Here is a 14,862-nt window from a genome sequence, read left to right on the forward strand (position 1 = left end):
ATAGCGTGAGGATTTCTGGCCTTAAATATAAAACTATCAAGCCATGGTACTCTGGCTTGAGTTGTTTATCTGCCCTGCAGAGATATGATACAAGCCCATGATCTTCATGGTTCACTGAATGTTCTATTGAATCCCATAACCTGATCAGCTGGACAGAGCAATTTTGGAAGGTCACATTGCTGCTGCACACAGAGTGCTCAACCAATAAAGACTGTGCTCATCAAACTGCCACAATAGTAAGATAATGCTCAGCCTTGGAAAGTATTCGCCTTTGGTTTGTGTATCTTTGCCTTGTCACCGTGTGCTGTGTGCACTGCATTCTGCTTCATGTCTAGGACACCTGGCAGGCAAAAGCATCAGGCATACAAGGAGCAGCTACAGGCAATAGCCTACAGAGCAGACGCTGCTGTGCCCCTTCATCCTTTGTAATCACTTGCTGAGCAAATGAAAGAAATGCCATGAAAAGGCCTCCCAGAATTGTATGAAATTCAGACCAAATGTCCTACAGTTCTGCGCAGAAGAATATTGTATCTCCTAACAAATATTACTGTTTAGCAGAAATGAAATGTAATAGTTATTTTTAAAGGGTTTGAAATTGAAAAGGTGGATGTGTTTCAGAAGTTCAAATTACAGGAAGTTCATGCATGGACTCATTTTCTGACCCCAGAGGAGACGTGGTGTTAAGATTATGAGCAGTACTGACAAGAAAGATGGCAGGGCTCTCAGAGCTGCTTACAAGGAAGGGGACAGGCAAAGTTGGGCTCCCCGTGGTGACAGTGATGGGACCAGAAAGAAAGGAGGGAAGGCAGCAGGGCAGACCAGCAGCCTTCAGCAGGTTAAGAGTGGAGAACAGGCAGAATTTCAAATGTTCCTAACATTATTTTCAGGAGGTTCTTGTGTCCATGTCATGTGGAGTTTCGGGCTTGTTTCTGGTAGCATCCATTTTTCTAGATGTATTTTTTTTCTGGAGAAATATCATTTAAACTGTTTGTTATAAATCACAAACCACAATGAGAGTAGGAAGAGACAGCAGAGCGGTGTGAATGAATGAGAAAATAGCAAAAGACAGAAAGACAACAAGTTTGTGAAGCAGCGTTCCCCTGGGGAATAGCACTATGCAATGATTTGCCCTGGTTGGGTGCTGACAAGTCAAGTGGAAAAACAGTATGACTGCCAGAAGAGATCATGTTCCCAGCCTCCGGGATCTGACATATGGGGAACCGTAGCCCTGGGACATCACTGCAGAGAGCAGAGTGTGGCTGCAAGGTGCTGCCAGCACATCCTCTTTCTTCAGCAGGAGTACCTTGCATGAAAACCAGCCGTTCAGCAGTTAATGCACAGTGCATTAATCCTGTAAAGTTGTGTTTCAACAGCTTGATTGATGTGAGAGGATGGGAAGGGGAAAACTGGAGCAGCGCGGTCTCTAAGCAATAATACCCTGCCCCCATGCACATATGGTTTACTGTGCAAAAGTGTCCTTTTGCTGGCATGATTTATGTCACCTGAGAAAGAAGCTTCACTGTCCCAGCAGAGTATCTCTGAGCTCTTGGTAACATCAATAAACTACAAAGGATCTGTAATCTAAAACCCCAGTCTGAAGATAGTGACATGCAAAAGGAAATGCAGCAGGTGAGAGGCCTCTGCACAGGGCCTCGCAGAGCCTCACACACAGCACCCGTTGCTATGGAAAGTCTGCTAAGGCCAAGCAGCTGCTGCGACTCCTCTTTCCTTCATGAATGTCAAGAATCTCGGGGGATGAGGCTTGGCAGGGTGATGCTCTGTGTGCAAAGCACCGAGCTGTTTTCAATAAACACACACATTTCACTCTGATGTGCTAACTCGGCTGTCTATCGCAGCATATGTTCTTATGGAGGGAAGCCTGACTCAAGCTGCCAGCACAGGCTGCACAGCTGCAAGAGACAGGGAAGCATGCTACTTCCTCACAGGGAAATCAGGGGAAAAAGGAGTTTCTTGCCTGAAACCCTTTATAATTTTGTGTGCTGTTGCCCTGATATCAGGACAACACTGATAACCGTCACAGTGCCTGGTATGATGCTATGTCTTGGTTTTAGGAAAAAGCTAATGCTGATGGCACACGGAGGTTTTAGTTGCTGCTGAGTAGTGCTGCACAGAGCCAAGGATGTTTCAGCTGCCCACACTGGCCTTCCTCTGAGGGCAATGTGGGGCACAAGGAGTTGGAGGAAACAGAACCAACACAGCTGCCTTTAACTGGCCAAAGCGATATTGCGTACCATATGACACTGAGCAAAGACATTGCTGCCCAGGCAGAGAATACAGTGGTAGAAATACATCACATAGATGCCCATTTATCCCAGAACTGGGCCAGCAAAGAACATCAGAACAACAAGCATGTGAATCAGGCTGCTTGGATTGAAGTGGCTCAGATAGATCTGGACTGGCAACGTAAAGGCTGTCACCCTAAAAAATCCATCCATAAAGTAGATGAGATGGGAGCAAGACCTGGCTGTCCAAACTGGCCCTGGAGCCTCAGGCAGAACTGCTCCCAGCTAAGGAGAAGCAGAGAATTGTGGAGGAAACTCCTCTCTCTGTCACCTAGCTCCAGGGGTGCACACACAATTCTTGGGAGAGGGGCAGGGTGGGCATAAACAATTGCATGCAAAGACATCTTTGGAGGTGATGCAGTCTGCCTCTGGAATGCATCCAGAACAAACAGAATCTTCCCAACACCTTTGTTTATTGCACAAGCTAAAAAATGCAGTGCCCACTTCATATTTTTTAAACCCATCACAGTAGAACCTCTGAATGAGCAGAGAAGTATTTCCTCTTGTTTTTGTTTTTTTTCTTTCTTTTCTCTTTTATTTTTTTACATGCAACAGCAGATACAAGAAGCTGTTTTTTTCTCCCGCCTTTCTGTAAGAAATGCACATGTCAGTTTCCCTCAAAATGTTTTCAAACTCCAAATCATTTCCTGCTGGTGACATTCTCCTCTCCAGCACTGCCTACACCCCAGTTGTGACTGACAGAAAAAGCACCCAGTACCATGCTGACATGGTGTGGTCAGTGGCACTCACTGGTTAGCATGGGGACAAACTGCCAGTGCAGAGGGCTGCTGAAACGCCTGGTGCCAACTCAGCACCATTAGCTCTGCTGGGGTTTAGCTGACAGCCTCACAAGAGTGCTGCGAGGGTTAAGTGAGCCAACAAAATGCAAGTACTCAAAAATAGAATGGAATGGAACAACAGAGGGAACAGGGAAAAGGCTGCAGTGAGAAGGAAACCCCCATGCACCAACCGACCCTCTGCCAGGGAGCCCTGGTCCCTACCTTGCCCCACTCCAACATTTCCACGAGGTACTCGAAGTGGCCGTGTCCAGCCATCCCCAGCATGGCACAGCTCTCACCCGAGAGCAGCGGGGGCCCGGCAGGCATCTCTGGCACCCACAGCCTGGTCTGGGCTGAGGGTGGGCTCGGTGGCTGGCTGGGTGCTGCCATGGCAGCCAAGTGCTGTTGTGCAGGTGGGCTCGGTGCTGCCTGCAGCCCACAGCGTGTGACCAGTGGTGGGCATGCTGCTGGGCAAAGGGACGGCTCAGATGTGCATCCCAGAGCACGGCGCATGGCGAGGTGCACAGCGGTGCGCTTGTCCTGAGGCACCACCTGGTCTGATGAAATTCCAGGTTTTGTTTTGAAAATGCATGTGGGCATACATTTGCACATGAGAACCTCTGCTAATGAAAGGCACGCAGCTGTGTGTGCAGTCTCCCTGGCTGGTGGCGTGTCTGTGGGGCAGTTAGGCAGGAAGAAAACTTCCACTATCTGTTTCTGTGTCTCAGGCTTGGTGCTGCCACTAGAGATGGGATGCACACAGCATGCCTGCATGCTGCTGAGGCAGCTCAGTACCTGCTGCTGGAGGAGAGCAGCCCTCAGGAAGCTGCTGGGAAATACTGGGATGCTCCATCCAGACAGGGTGGGCAAAGACCATGTGGGATGGCTGGTGAACGATGCTGGAGACATGGCAGATGTCACACCCCTGCTCCACACCTCCCTCCACTGCAGCTGCCTGCACGATGCCATTTCAGCGTGCCATGACTTGTTTCTTCCTCTTGCAGTCTTAGGTTGCCGCAGCAGCAGCTGCCTGAGGTCTGGTGGTGAAGGACAGAGCACCCAACCCACTGGTCTCCAAGAGTGAGCGGGTAAGGGGCACGCCGTGCTTCAGTTCTGATATCAGGTGGCCTGTGGAGCACATCACCCCTGCACAGTGAAAACATGTCAAAGGGTGTTTTGTAACAGTATAGCATATCCCTTTGAGGCTGAATTTCCTGAGCTTATGGATATGGTAGTAATGCTACACCAGATTCTCTCTGCAGGTTGCTCACTGAAACAATACACCCTTTCTTTCTCAAGAATTGGACTCATGAATAGCTAGCAGACCTTTCTGCTACTAGATACTGTAGAATTACATATATCAGATGGCTCATTAATCACATAGCTTGTTATTGGCACAGAGGCAGGCTTTCAGCATTTCCCACACTGCTTTTCTGCAAATGGACTAGGAGTAAAGAGTCAGACACACAGGGGACCATCACTTCCTAGCCCATCATTCATAGTTTAACTCCATGCAAGGTATTTTCTTGCTCTAATTCCATCTCAGTAAATGGCACTTGTGCAAGACACTGTAATTTTGGGGGTTATAAGTGTAGCCAGAGGCAGGGAGGCTTGCAGGGCCCACATCAGCTGTGGCCCAGGCAGCTGCTGTACAATGGCAGTACGGCAGTATTGATGTGAACTTCCTGATAATAACCAGAACTTGGCAGCAAATAAACCTGGATTATTCTGATCAATAATGAGAGGCCGTGCAAAAATCTGAGAAATTCACAGACCTTCCTGCTCACCATTGCAGCCTTTCATTCAGTGGCCCTGTGCAATAGAGCCTGTTCGGCCAGAGACAGGGCTGCGGCTTGAGATAAGCAGTGCCAGTACTCCATCAGGCTGCCATGTGCTTCTGTCAGGTCACGAATCGCACCAGCATGGTGAGATTCCTGCTGTGGGTGTCTGCTGCTCACTCAAGGTTTTCTGCCATACCACAGTGGTTTCTGTTTTTCTGCTACACAATGCGGTTGATGGCTAGCCTGGGCTGAACTGCAGGAGCTTTAGAGAGAAGGGGAGATTCCTGTTTTCCCTCCTTCCACCTGCCCATGCCTTGTTCTGACAGACTGGCCAATGCCACAGCCACCACCAAACTGTTCTTAGAGCAGGAGCGTGCTGGAGTCCTGTCCAAGGTCGTTGCAGGGAGATGTAAATGCAACCCTGGTCATGAAGTCAACCAAGGGCAATGAGACCACAGAGAGAGTCAGAGGTAATGGTCTGCCCGCCCGGGATGAAGGAAAGCCTGTGCTCACCTTCCCTCACCCAACAGCATGCTGAGAGGGGAAGGTGCATCTGGAGGTCCAGAGAGAGATGGGCACCTTTGTGTCACAGTTGGCAGCCTGTGGGCCGTGATCCCTTCTGGCTACTGCTGCTGCCTTTCATGCTTTAAACAAACTTTGCAAACTTTGTGAGGTGATGCTGAGGGACAGAAACAGCTGGGAACCTCTCCCCACTTCCACATAAATCACAGATAGGAATGTGCTTTTTATTCTTCTGTCCCTTGGTTTCATCTCTCAGGTTGGTTCTCTTCCATGGAACCTAGATATGTGAAAATTAATTCAAAACTTTGGTAATCAGGAAATTATCAAACATGTTTTGCTGAACTGAAACAGCAGAGAGATTTAATTTCCTTCATTTCTTAGACAGGGAGCATCTCCAAAAAAGCAAGGATCCTGGGCCCTATTATCCACGTAAGTAAATGAATGTGTATAGTTTTATACAACATCACACAGCACAACACTTACCTTGACACACTGATATGGAAAGCAAATTATAAAGGAAATGAATATTTCTTGGCTTGTGAGTTGCATTGGTTCTCCCACGGCAGCAGTGACAGCTCTAGGTTTTCTGGTTGATCTCTTCCATCTAAGTTTGTTCTTCTGAGTTCGTCTGTGCAGCAAAGCCTGATATGTTTTTGTTGTTTTTTCCCCTCCCCTGGGATTATGCAGTATTTTCCGATTTCCATAATACAGATGATCCACTCAAACATGCATCTTCAGTAGCAGTCCTCAGAAGGGCCTTTTTCCACCATACACCTGCGCACTACACCACTTCATTCGTCACCATGCCCTGAGGAAATCTGCCCAACATGGGCACTACCATAGATTGCCATGCAGAAAGAGCTGATAGCAGCAATTCAGTGTTGAGGAGAGAAGGGGCGTTTCTTTTATGGTAGAGCCATAGAACCACCAGGATTGGAAAAAATTGCCAAGATCATCTAGTCCAACCATCCACCTACCACTAGTATTTCCCACTGAACCATGCCACTTAGTACCACATCTAAAAGTGTCTTCTACACCTCCCTGGGCAGACCGTTCCAGTACTTGATGACATTTCTGGAGAGGAAATTTTTCCTAATATCCAACCTGAAGCTCCCCAGGTGCAACTTGAAGCCATTCTCTCTCATTCTATCAGTAGTTACACGGGAGAAGAGCCCGGCCCCACCTGACCACAACTTCCCTTCAGGTAGTTATAGAGAGCCATAAGCTCACCCCTGAGCCTCCTCTTCTCCAGACTGAACAGTCCCAGTTCCCCCAGCTGCTGCCCGTAAGACTTGTGCCCCAAACCCCTCACAGCTTCATAGCCTGTTTCTGGACATGCTCCAGGGCCTCGATGTCTTTCTCATACTGAGTGTCCCAAAATTGAACACAATACACGAGGCGCAGCTTTACCAAAGCTGAGTACAGAGGGATGATCATCTCTATTAGGCCTTGTGTTAACACCTTCCCCCTTCATACCTAGTCTAAAGCCCTTTCAGTGAGCCCTACCAGCTCCTGGGCTAGGATCTATTTCCCTCTTTAAGATAAGTGAAACCCATCCACAGACATCAGGCCGGACACTGAGTTAAGCTGCTCCATCAGCTAACTGTCCCAGTGCCCTGATGTCCCTTTTGATAGTTCTCAGGCTTCTCTTAGCAATTTCATCCTAGGGAGTCTCCTGATAACGTCCCTAAGTAATGAACTCATGGGTGAAATGCAGATGCACTGCCATCTCACAGGGCAGTTTGTGAATTGTATGAAAATAGCTTTCTTTCGTGCAGTGGTAATGATGGGAACTGTCACTAGCAGAAGAAAAACTGCCATGCACGACACCTTCTGATGGTTGGAATGATTTTTGACTGATTTTTGCATTCGTCATTCTGATGGATACTGGCAAAACCAAATAGATAATTAAACACATAACACTGAATACAGCTTACCAACAGCAACAAGCCACACCGCATACTGAGGCATCTCCAAGGCTATGTCTCACGGAAGAGTCAGTCTCACCCTGCAGTGCAAAAGCATCTGGGTTTCTGCGTAAGGTTTATTGATCCCAAGGAAAGGCAAGTTAATGTTCATCAGTTTAACAGAGAGGTGCTCACATTACTGGAGATGGCATGCTGGTAGAGTCTCTGCCAAGCGCTCACTGCCAGTGGCAGCTGGCCAGCAGAGTGCCTCCTTGGTGCTGTGGCCATATACATAACAGAAGGAAGCAATAAAGCATCACCTATCAAGATAAGCAAGATCACTCACGGAGGATAAGGGTACCTGGTTAGAGCTGCAGAGCACTTTCTCACAGATGAGTTTCTTCCAGCTACATGCAGATGTTAGAGGCAGTTTGCTTGTTTTCTCAGGTTAACATGAACCCCTCCTCATGGGTTAGCTGCCTGTGCAGGCTGTGGTCTGTATTTTTGCGTGTGCATCCTTGGCCTTTGCTTCACATTTCCTTTTACTTTTGGCTGCAGGTGCTCTGGTTAAGGCAAATGCAGTAATATTAAAAGGAGAATTTCAAGTTCACAGTATTTTGGAGGAAGACTTTTTGTTCTGTATTCAGCAAAGGGCAGCTCTGACTTGTCTTCAGCCCTTTTGTCATTTTCAAGTATCCGCAGGTATCTATCTATATCTGTATCTAAATAATCTGTAAATATCCCTGTATTTACCTGTATAGATACGTTGATATAGTTATAGAGCTAGAACTGCATCTGTGTTACATGAAAAATTGTCTGGTGCTTTCTTCTCCACTGTCCCACATGACACTGGTACAGCCCCACACGCTCCTAAGCTCTTTAAGGAATATGGGTTAAGTATCCAGGCTACTATAAATATTTAATGTATTGAGTATGCTATTACATATTTATACAGAATCAGCTAAAGTATGTAATGATGCATACTATGAATAAATAATATAATTGGCATTTCTGCTACTACATTTAATCATGTTTGACAACATAATTTCAGGTATCTACGATTTTAACAAAAATTAAAACACTTGAGTACTAATTACTGGTCTTATTGGTTTAGATAATTCATCTAATTAAATCAGAGACAAGGAAATTGGGTGAAGACAAGGGAAAGATGAGCCCTACTGACATCTGTCTCTGTGGTGCAGCAGCCTGGCAGGGGCACGTTTCCCCTCTGATGCAGCTACAGTGCACTGCTCCCACCAAGTCACAGCTGCTTTCCTTTGCTGGGAAGGAAAGTCCAACAAGGCACGTGCATGTTGCTCTGCAGGGGGAGGATGCTTCCAGAGGCTTCCTTGAGACAAACGCTTCTCCCACCTGTTAGAAACGTTGCATTATTTTCTGCCTACTATTTTAATCTAGAGCTGGGATGGATGAAAAAAAACTGTGAAAAAAAAGAGGACATTAATCAGCTCGTGACTAAGGCCTTCTCTTGCCGGCATTTGCAGCACACAGATCTTCAGCAGAGCAGCTGACATCACAGCACATTTTGCAGACAGAAAATAAAAGGCTTCCTTTACTACATCCCTGCTTGCTCCAGATAAGGCTAGTGTCAGGAAGCTCCTCCAGCCAACCACAAGCAGAAGCATGGGAAAGCCCAGTGCCTGTACTGGAAAGCCTTGCAGCTGAACAGCCCCACCAGCAAAACCGTCCTTCACGTGAGCTTACAGACAGAAGGGGAGAAACAAAGAGCGATTAGGTAGAATGAAAGAACTTTCACTGGTAAAAACACTGGCTACAAGGGCTCTGTAGAATCTGCCAAACTGCCCCACGGCAGCATAACCTGCGTGTCTGCACGTTATTCTTGGCTGCTAGTCCAATCCAACATGAAACAACAGCCCTGCTCAAAACCACGTACTTTCCCTGGGCAGGTTTATACAGATGCCTATCAGTGTGATGCTCCTCCATGACGAGGCTGAAGATAAAGGAGGCTTTATGATAATGGTATGGTAAGCAGTACAAAGGCTGGGTTCAAAATTAAAATGTAACTTTGTTGAAGGAGCCTTATTTTGTAACGTATGGTCATAATTCAAAAAAAGTTGCTAAATGAAGACTCATGGAAGTTTAACACCAAATAAATACAGCTCTTTGCTTAGGAAGATCTCCAAATTACCCTAAAGTAGGAAATTTCAACAGCATTTCAGTATATTTAGCTTCCCAGGCAGTATAACTACCATTCCCACTAAGCACTGAGGTAACAAACATAAAAGATGTGCCTTGCCTTCAAGGCATTTTCCTTTCAAGTTGTGCTTTTGTGGATTCCTTGTAAAATGATAAGGATACTCTCTCACAGGGGCAGAGCCTGTGTAACACATGGTGCTGGATGGAAACTCAGCAATGGCTCTTACAGAAATATCTGCACGAAGGCCTCCAGGCTGTCTTATAAGGGTATTTTAACCCTGGCACTGCTAGCTCACTGCTGATCTAACCTGAGAGTAGCCTCCTGGTCCCAACACCCAGACTCTGGTTATCACTGCTGTAAGAGTTCACAAGGAAGCCACCTTCACACACACATGTACACAACCACAACTGACAAAACACAGGACTCTGCATACTGCTCCTTTCTCCTGCATGCGCATTTGAACAGCCAGGTTTAGCAAATGCTCTTTCTTTGCCACAAACCTTTCCCCTCCCATGCTTTTGGAATTCTCAAAAATTGGAGGCTGAAGACTGCTCTTACACAGATTTTCTCTTCCTTGAAAAAATTCCTGCTTATTAAGACACGCCTTTTAATTCCTTGGGATCACACTCATTCTTCAGTTACACACAGTTACCACTTTTTGTCCTCTGATGAACTTTTAAAGGCTGGTCTAGCACTGCAGTTACCAAAGAAGGCATTTCACCACTGCTTCAGAAACCAAGCAGTAGTGTGGGATTTTTGTTGCCTTTGGGGGGTGCAACGGGAGGATTTCATGCTCTGTGCTCTTTGATGCTGTTGCTGTGTTGACAGTTCTTCAGCCAGGACATGTGACAGGCTTGCAAAAAAACCCCAAAACCAAAACACTAATGTTGAGATCTACAGCTCAGTAGAAAAAATAGTTTTCTTGCTTCACAAGGCAGCAGGTCCTTGACATTTAATAAATTCAGAAATGAATTAGACAAATAGAGACCAAGAAGACAAAAACTCAGCAACTATAGCTCATGCCCTGTATCAATACAGCACGCTCTCACTAATATCCCATGAAGACAGAATTTCAAATGAAGACATCTGAGCTAACAATCCATTGCATCCATGCAGCAGGCACTCAGGAGACTTGTAAAACTCATTTAGTAAGGCCACACAACTTTAGAAGTCCAGAATATTGAATAAAATAATTTTATTTGTACTTATTTGATTTTTTTTTAACAAAGTTTATGGAATCTGAAAGTAGACAGTAAAAGGTAACTTTTAACTGAGATTTAATATGGGAGATTCTCTACCCAAAAATATGTAAGACATTAAAATCAAAAAGATCCCCAAGGTTTTGTGCTATACTGTATGATATGTAAACAGATTTTGAAAATACTTTGCTATTATATACTTTGACACAGTATGCACAAGTTTTAAAAAATAAAATAAAAATGAATTTCAATTGCCTCAAGGAATTTCTTAGACATAAAGCCATTTGAAGAGCCATTTACAGTCTGCAGTGACAAACTCCTATGTAATCAGAGTATCTCCTTTTTTCCCACAATGCAGAGTAACCTGCTGAAGGTAATCCCCTATCAAAGCAATGCCAGCAACACAGATCTGATTGCATGACTCCAGCACTTAAAAGAGCACATTGGTTATACATGGCTTTTAACCTTGGGCTACAATTATGCTACCAGAACTAAATTTGAGTCTAAATCAGTCGCGTAGCGATGTGCATGTTGTCTGAACACTGCTTAGAGTCCTTGTTTTCCACACCTGGTGAAGGTGGTGAAGGCGCTCAGAGGTTCTTGTGCTTACATTCAGGGCAGGATGAACTTTACAGATACCAGCTTCTCCAATCAGCGACAAGCCACAGATCCCAAAGTAGGCATGCAAAGCATCTGAAAGCAGGACAGAAAGTGAAATATGAAGTCAGGCGCCTTTTTGGTTGTAGCAGACAAGTGCTCCTGGAATCCAGCACCCTGAATAATCCAACCAGGAAAACGTCTACGTGCTGTGTTCAACGTGTGAGATTTGACATAAACAATTTCTGCTCAAAACCTCCAGCATGAACTCATGCTATACAATCTAGAAGACAGAGATGTTTTATGTTAGAGCAATTTTTGCCCACTACTTAATTTCTTCCTATTGCTCAAACCAAAAAAACAAAAGAATTTGAAGAGCTAGAAATTATTTCCTTCGACAGAGCAAATGTTTTTTCCCCAAACACAGCAGAGCTTTTTGACTGACTATGGAGTGGACTGTTGATTAAAAAAAAATAAATATCAAAGGCAGCAAAAGCTGTCAAACAGCAAGACTCAGAAATATAAAATACAGAATATTTAAATATATGTACCTATAAATATCTTGAATATATATACCATCATTTTACCTGTCTTCTCTTCATGAGCAAATACCCTTAAAACAGAAATTAATGAAGTGGCTTGATAACTGACCATGCAGTTGAATATGTTAGACAGGGAGAACTTGGCTTCAGGAGGTGCAGTATATTAACACCTGCAGACAGCTGCACTTGATGTGCACTAAAAACCATATACAAAGCTAACAGTTGTATATGGCTGTTTGGTGGGTTTAATCAAAAGTTCAATGGATGTGCAAATCCATTACAACTTAATACTTGATAGTCCTACCAAAAACACCTTTAGAAGTCTGCGTACTCATCTGTTTCACAGTATCACAGAATGGCCTGGGTTGGAAGGGAGCTCAAAGATCACGAAGCTCCAACCTCCCTGCCACAGGCAGGGCCACCAACCTCCTCATTCAAACTAGACCAGGCTGTAACTTCTTATCATTTACAGAAAACAAATGACATGCACAAGAGTTGCTGCACAACTGCCCAGGGTCATGCAGCAGTATATGTATTAACAGAAAAGTTTATTAAATCTAGTCATGATTTACACCTAAGTCTGAAATAGTAAAAATAAAATCAAATGTTTTAGGTATGTGTTCTAGCACTTTGATCTGGGTAAGCAGCTAAACACCACACAGCTGCTTTCTCTCTTTTTCTCCTCCACCACCAGTGTGATAGTGGATGAAGTGAGAAAACTACTCAACTGAGATAAAGGTATCAACAGGCAAAGCAAAAGCAGCATGTGCCAGCAGAGCAAAACATGGCCTTCATTTGCTATTTCCCATTGGTAGGCAGATGCCCAGCCAGTCTCCTGAGAGCAGGGGTCATTACACATAAAGGTTACATGGAAGACAAATGGTGCAACTCACAGTTTCCCCTTCCTCTTTTATGTCTGAACATGACACTGTACTGCATGGCACACTATTCCAACACAGGCATGATCAGCCAAGTTCATCAGTAAATAAAGAACTTAATAAAACACTGTTAAGTGCTCAGTTCTGTTTTGAAGAATGAATGACAAAGCCAACACCCATGCCACCTCTACAAAACAGCAATAATACTATGCTACCACTGTGATATTCCAAAGGTTTATCAGACAGAAACCATTCCTACGTTTGACAAATGTAGAGATCATTATAAAGAAAACAGTGGTGTTTTGATTCACATTGCTTTTTTCTGACAACAGAGCTTTGGACAACAGCGATGCTGCACAACACAAATGCTTGTGTTAGTGAAGTCTGAAATCTTGGTTGTGGAAAACATACCAACATTGAAACAGACAGCTTGCTTTTCAGTTACTGGGCTGTAGGAAAATCAGTTGTGTACATGACATTGAAATTACGGATACATAGAAAGAAAGAAATTTTGTAAAGTTGCATTTATACTCATTCTTCAGATTAGAGATGCACTAACATTTCTTTCCTTCTCCCAAAACATGCACACAGACTTCTGATACCATCTGCCTGATGAAGGAATCTCGCAATAAACATGCTTCTTTTCTTCCCTTGGAAAAAATCCTAGAGCTTTTAAATTCAGTAGTACCAAACTGATTTTTATACCACTGATAAATAAGTAACAATTTTTTATAAGGCACACATTGTATAGGTTGTCATGCTACAAAAAAACTGGACCGCCAGCAAAACTTGCGTACATTCAAAGAACAACCTGGTAACTTCCTCGTACCCTAGTTCAGCCCTCCTGTTCCCTTTCTGCTGGGCAGTCAGGACACAAGTTCGAAAGCAGATTACTCTTGTGAGTAAAGGTAAGAGAAGCAAAAGCTTGTTGTATGGGAAACAGCAGGTGTTCAGGCAGGAATGTTACATTAATGAATGACAGAATTATTTTCTCCAAGTGATTCTACTGGTCTACTACAGAGCTTTAAAATTAGCTAGACCTCAGAAACCCAAGGTGGCATTCAAGGAAACAGAGGGCATCTATCCATCCATTTACCCCCTGTAAAGCAGGTTCCCTATGACAGGTCATACTTTGAGTAGATTATTTTATAGATTATTTTAAAATATAGCTGCAGCTTCTGAATGAACTTCAAAAGGATTACCTTATCAAGGAAATAAGCAGTCTGAAATAGTTTGCTTAAACCATTCATGAATTTATCCACTGAATGTTATTTAATTGAACAGTTAAATACACACAGAAAAGCTTGTCCAGCTCTAAGCAGATAGTGACACTCCTTCAGAAACTAGAAAACCACCACCTGCTTTCCCTTTAAACCATGAAAATCTCATTATAATTCTTATTTTCTTTTTTTTTTTTTTTTTCAATATAGTTTTTGAAGTAGAATGGAGAAAAATCTTTCCTTACATCCCTCAGATGTCTGACTGCTGGAATGTACTTTCAGCTTTAAGTATGCTCATAATGATTTTGAAAAGGAATTTTACCTGGATGGCTATCTGGCCACTTGGCAAATCCACCAACGAGGCGATCTTGAGTTGAGAGGATGTAGTTTCTGTTTTTCTCAAAATTTGTGTATTGGAATAAGTTCAAGAGCTGAAAAGAAGTTAGACAGTAAGATACAAATTTTAGTGTATTATTAACATTAAAATACAGTACCTATGTAAGGAGATATGTAGGGCAATTTAGCATTAACTTGGTAAGACTGTTTGCAAGATGAAAGACCTTTACAGATCTATGCACATTTCTGTACTCACGCCAAAGATAAAACTCCTCCTTGCAAAGAAAAAATATCATGTTTAAGGACAAGGAACTGGAGATGCTTGTCAACAGCTAGTGGAACATGAGCCAGCAGTGTGCCTAAGTGGCCAAGAAGCCAACAGCAGCACAGAGCCATCACAGAATTGTTTGAGTTGGAAGGGACCTTTAAAGACCATCTACTCCAACTCCCCTCCAATGAACAAGGACATCTACAGGAAGACCAGGTTGCTCCATACAACCTGACTGTCTTCAAGGATGGGGCATCCAGCACATCTTTGTGCAACCTGTTCCAATCCTTCATTACCATTACTGTAAAATTCGTTTTTTCTTATATCCAATCTTTTATCTCCTTCATTTAGCTT

At 44.0% G+C, this 14,862-nt stretch overlaps 1 protein-coding gene across 1 annotated transcript in view; it reads right to left on the minus strand.

Annotated features, from left to right (window-relative positions):
• Window positions 1-10,646: 10,646 nt before the first annotated feature.
• PGGT1B (protein geranylgeranyltransferase type I subunit beta) overlaps window positions 10,647-14,862 on the minus strand; it is a 33,228-nt gene continuing 29,012 nt past the window's right edge. Inside the window, 3 exon segments of the mRNA XM_048932057.1 lie at window positions 10,647-11,226; window positions 11,229-11,360; window positions 14,227-14,335. Coding sequence (XP_048788014.1) covers window positions 11,171-11,226; window positions 11,229-11,360; window positions 14,227-14,335 — 297 coding nt within the window. The 3' untranslated portion in view covers window positions 10,647-11,170.

Source organism: Lagopus muta, chromosome Z, assembly GCF_023343835.1.
Source record: "Lagopus muta isolate bLagMut1 chromosome Z, bLagMut1 primary, whole genome shotgun sequence".
Taxonomy (NCBI): domain Eukaryota; kingdom Metazoa; phylum Chordata; class Aves; order Galliformes; family Phasianidae; genus Lagopus; species Lagopus muta.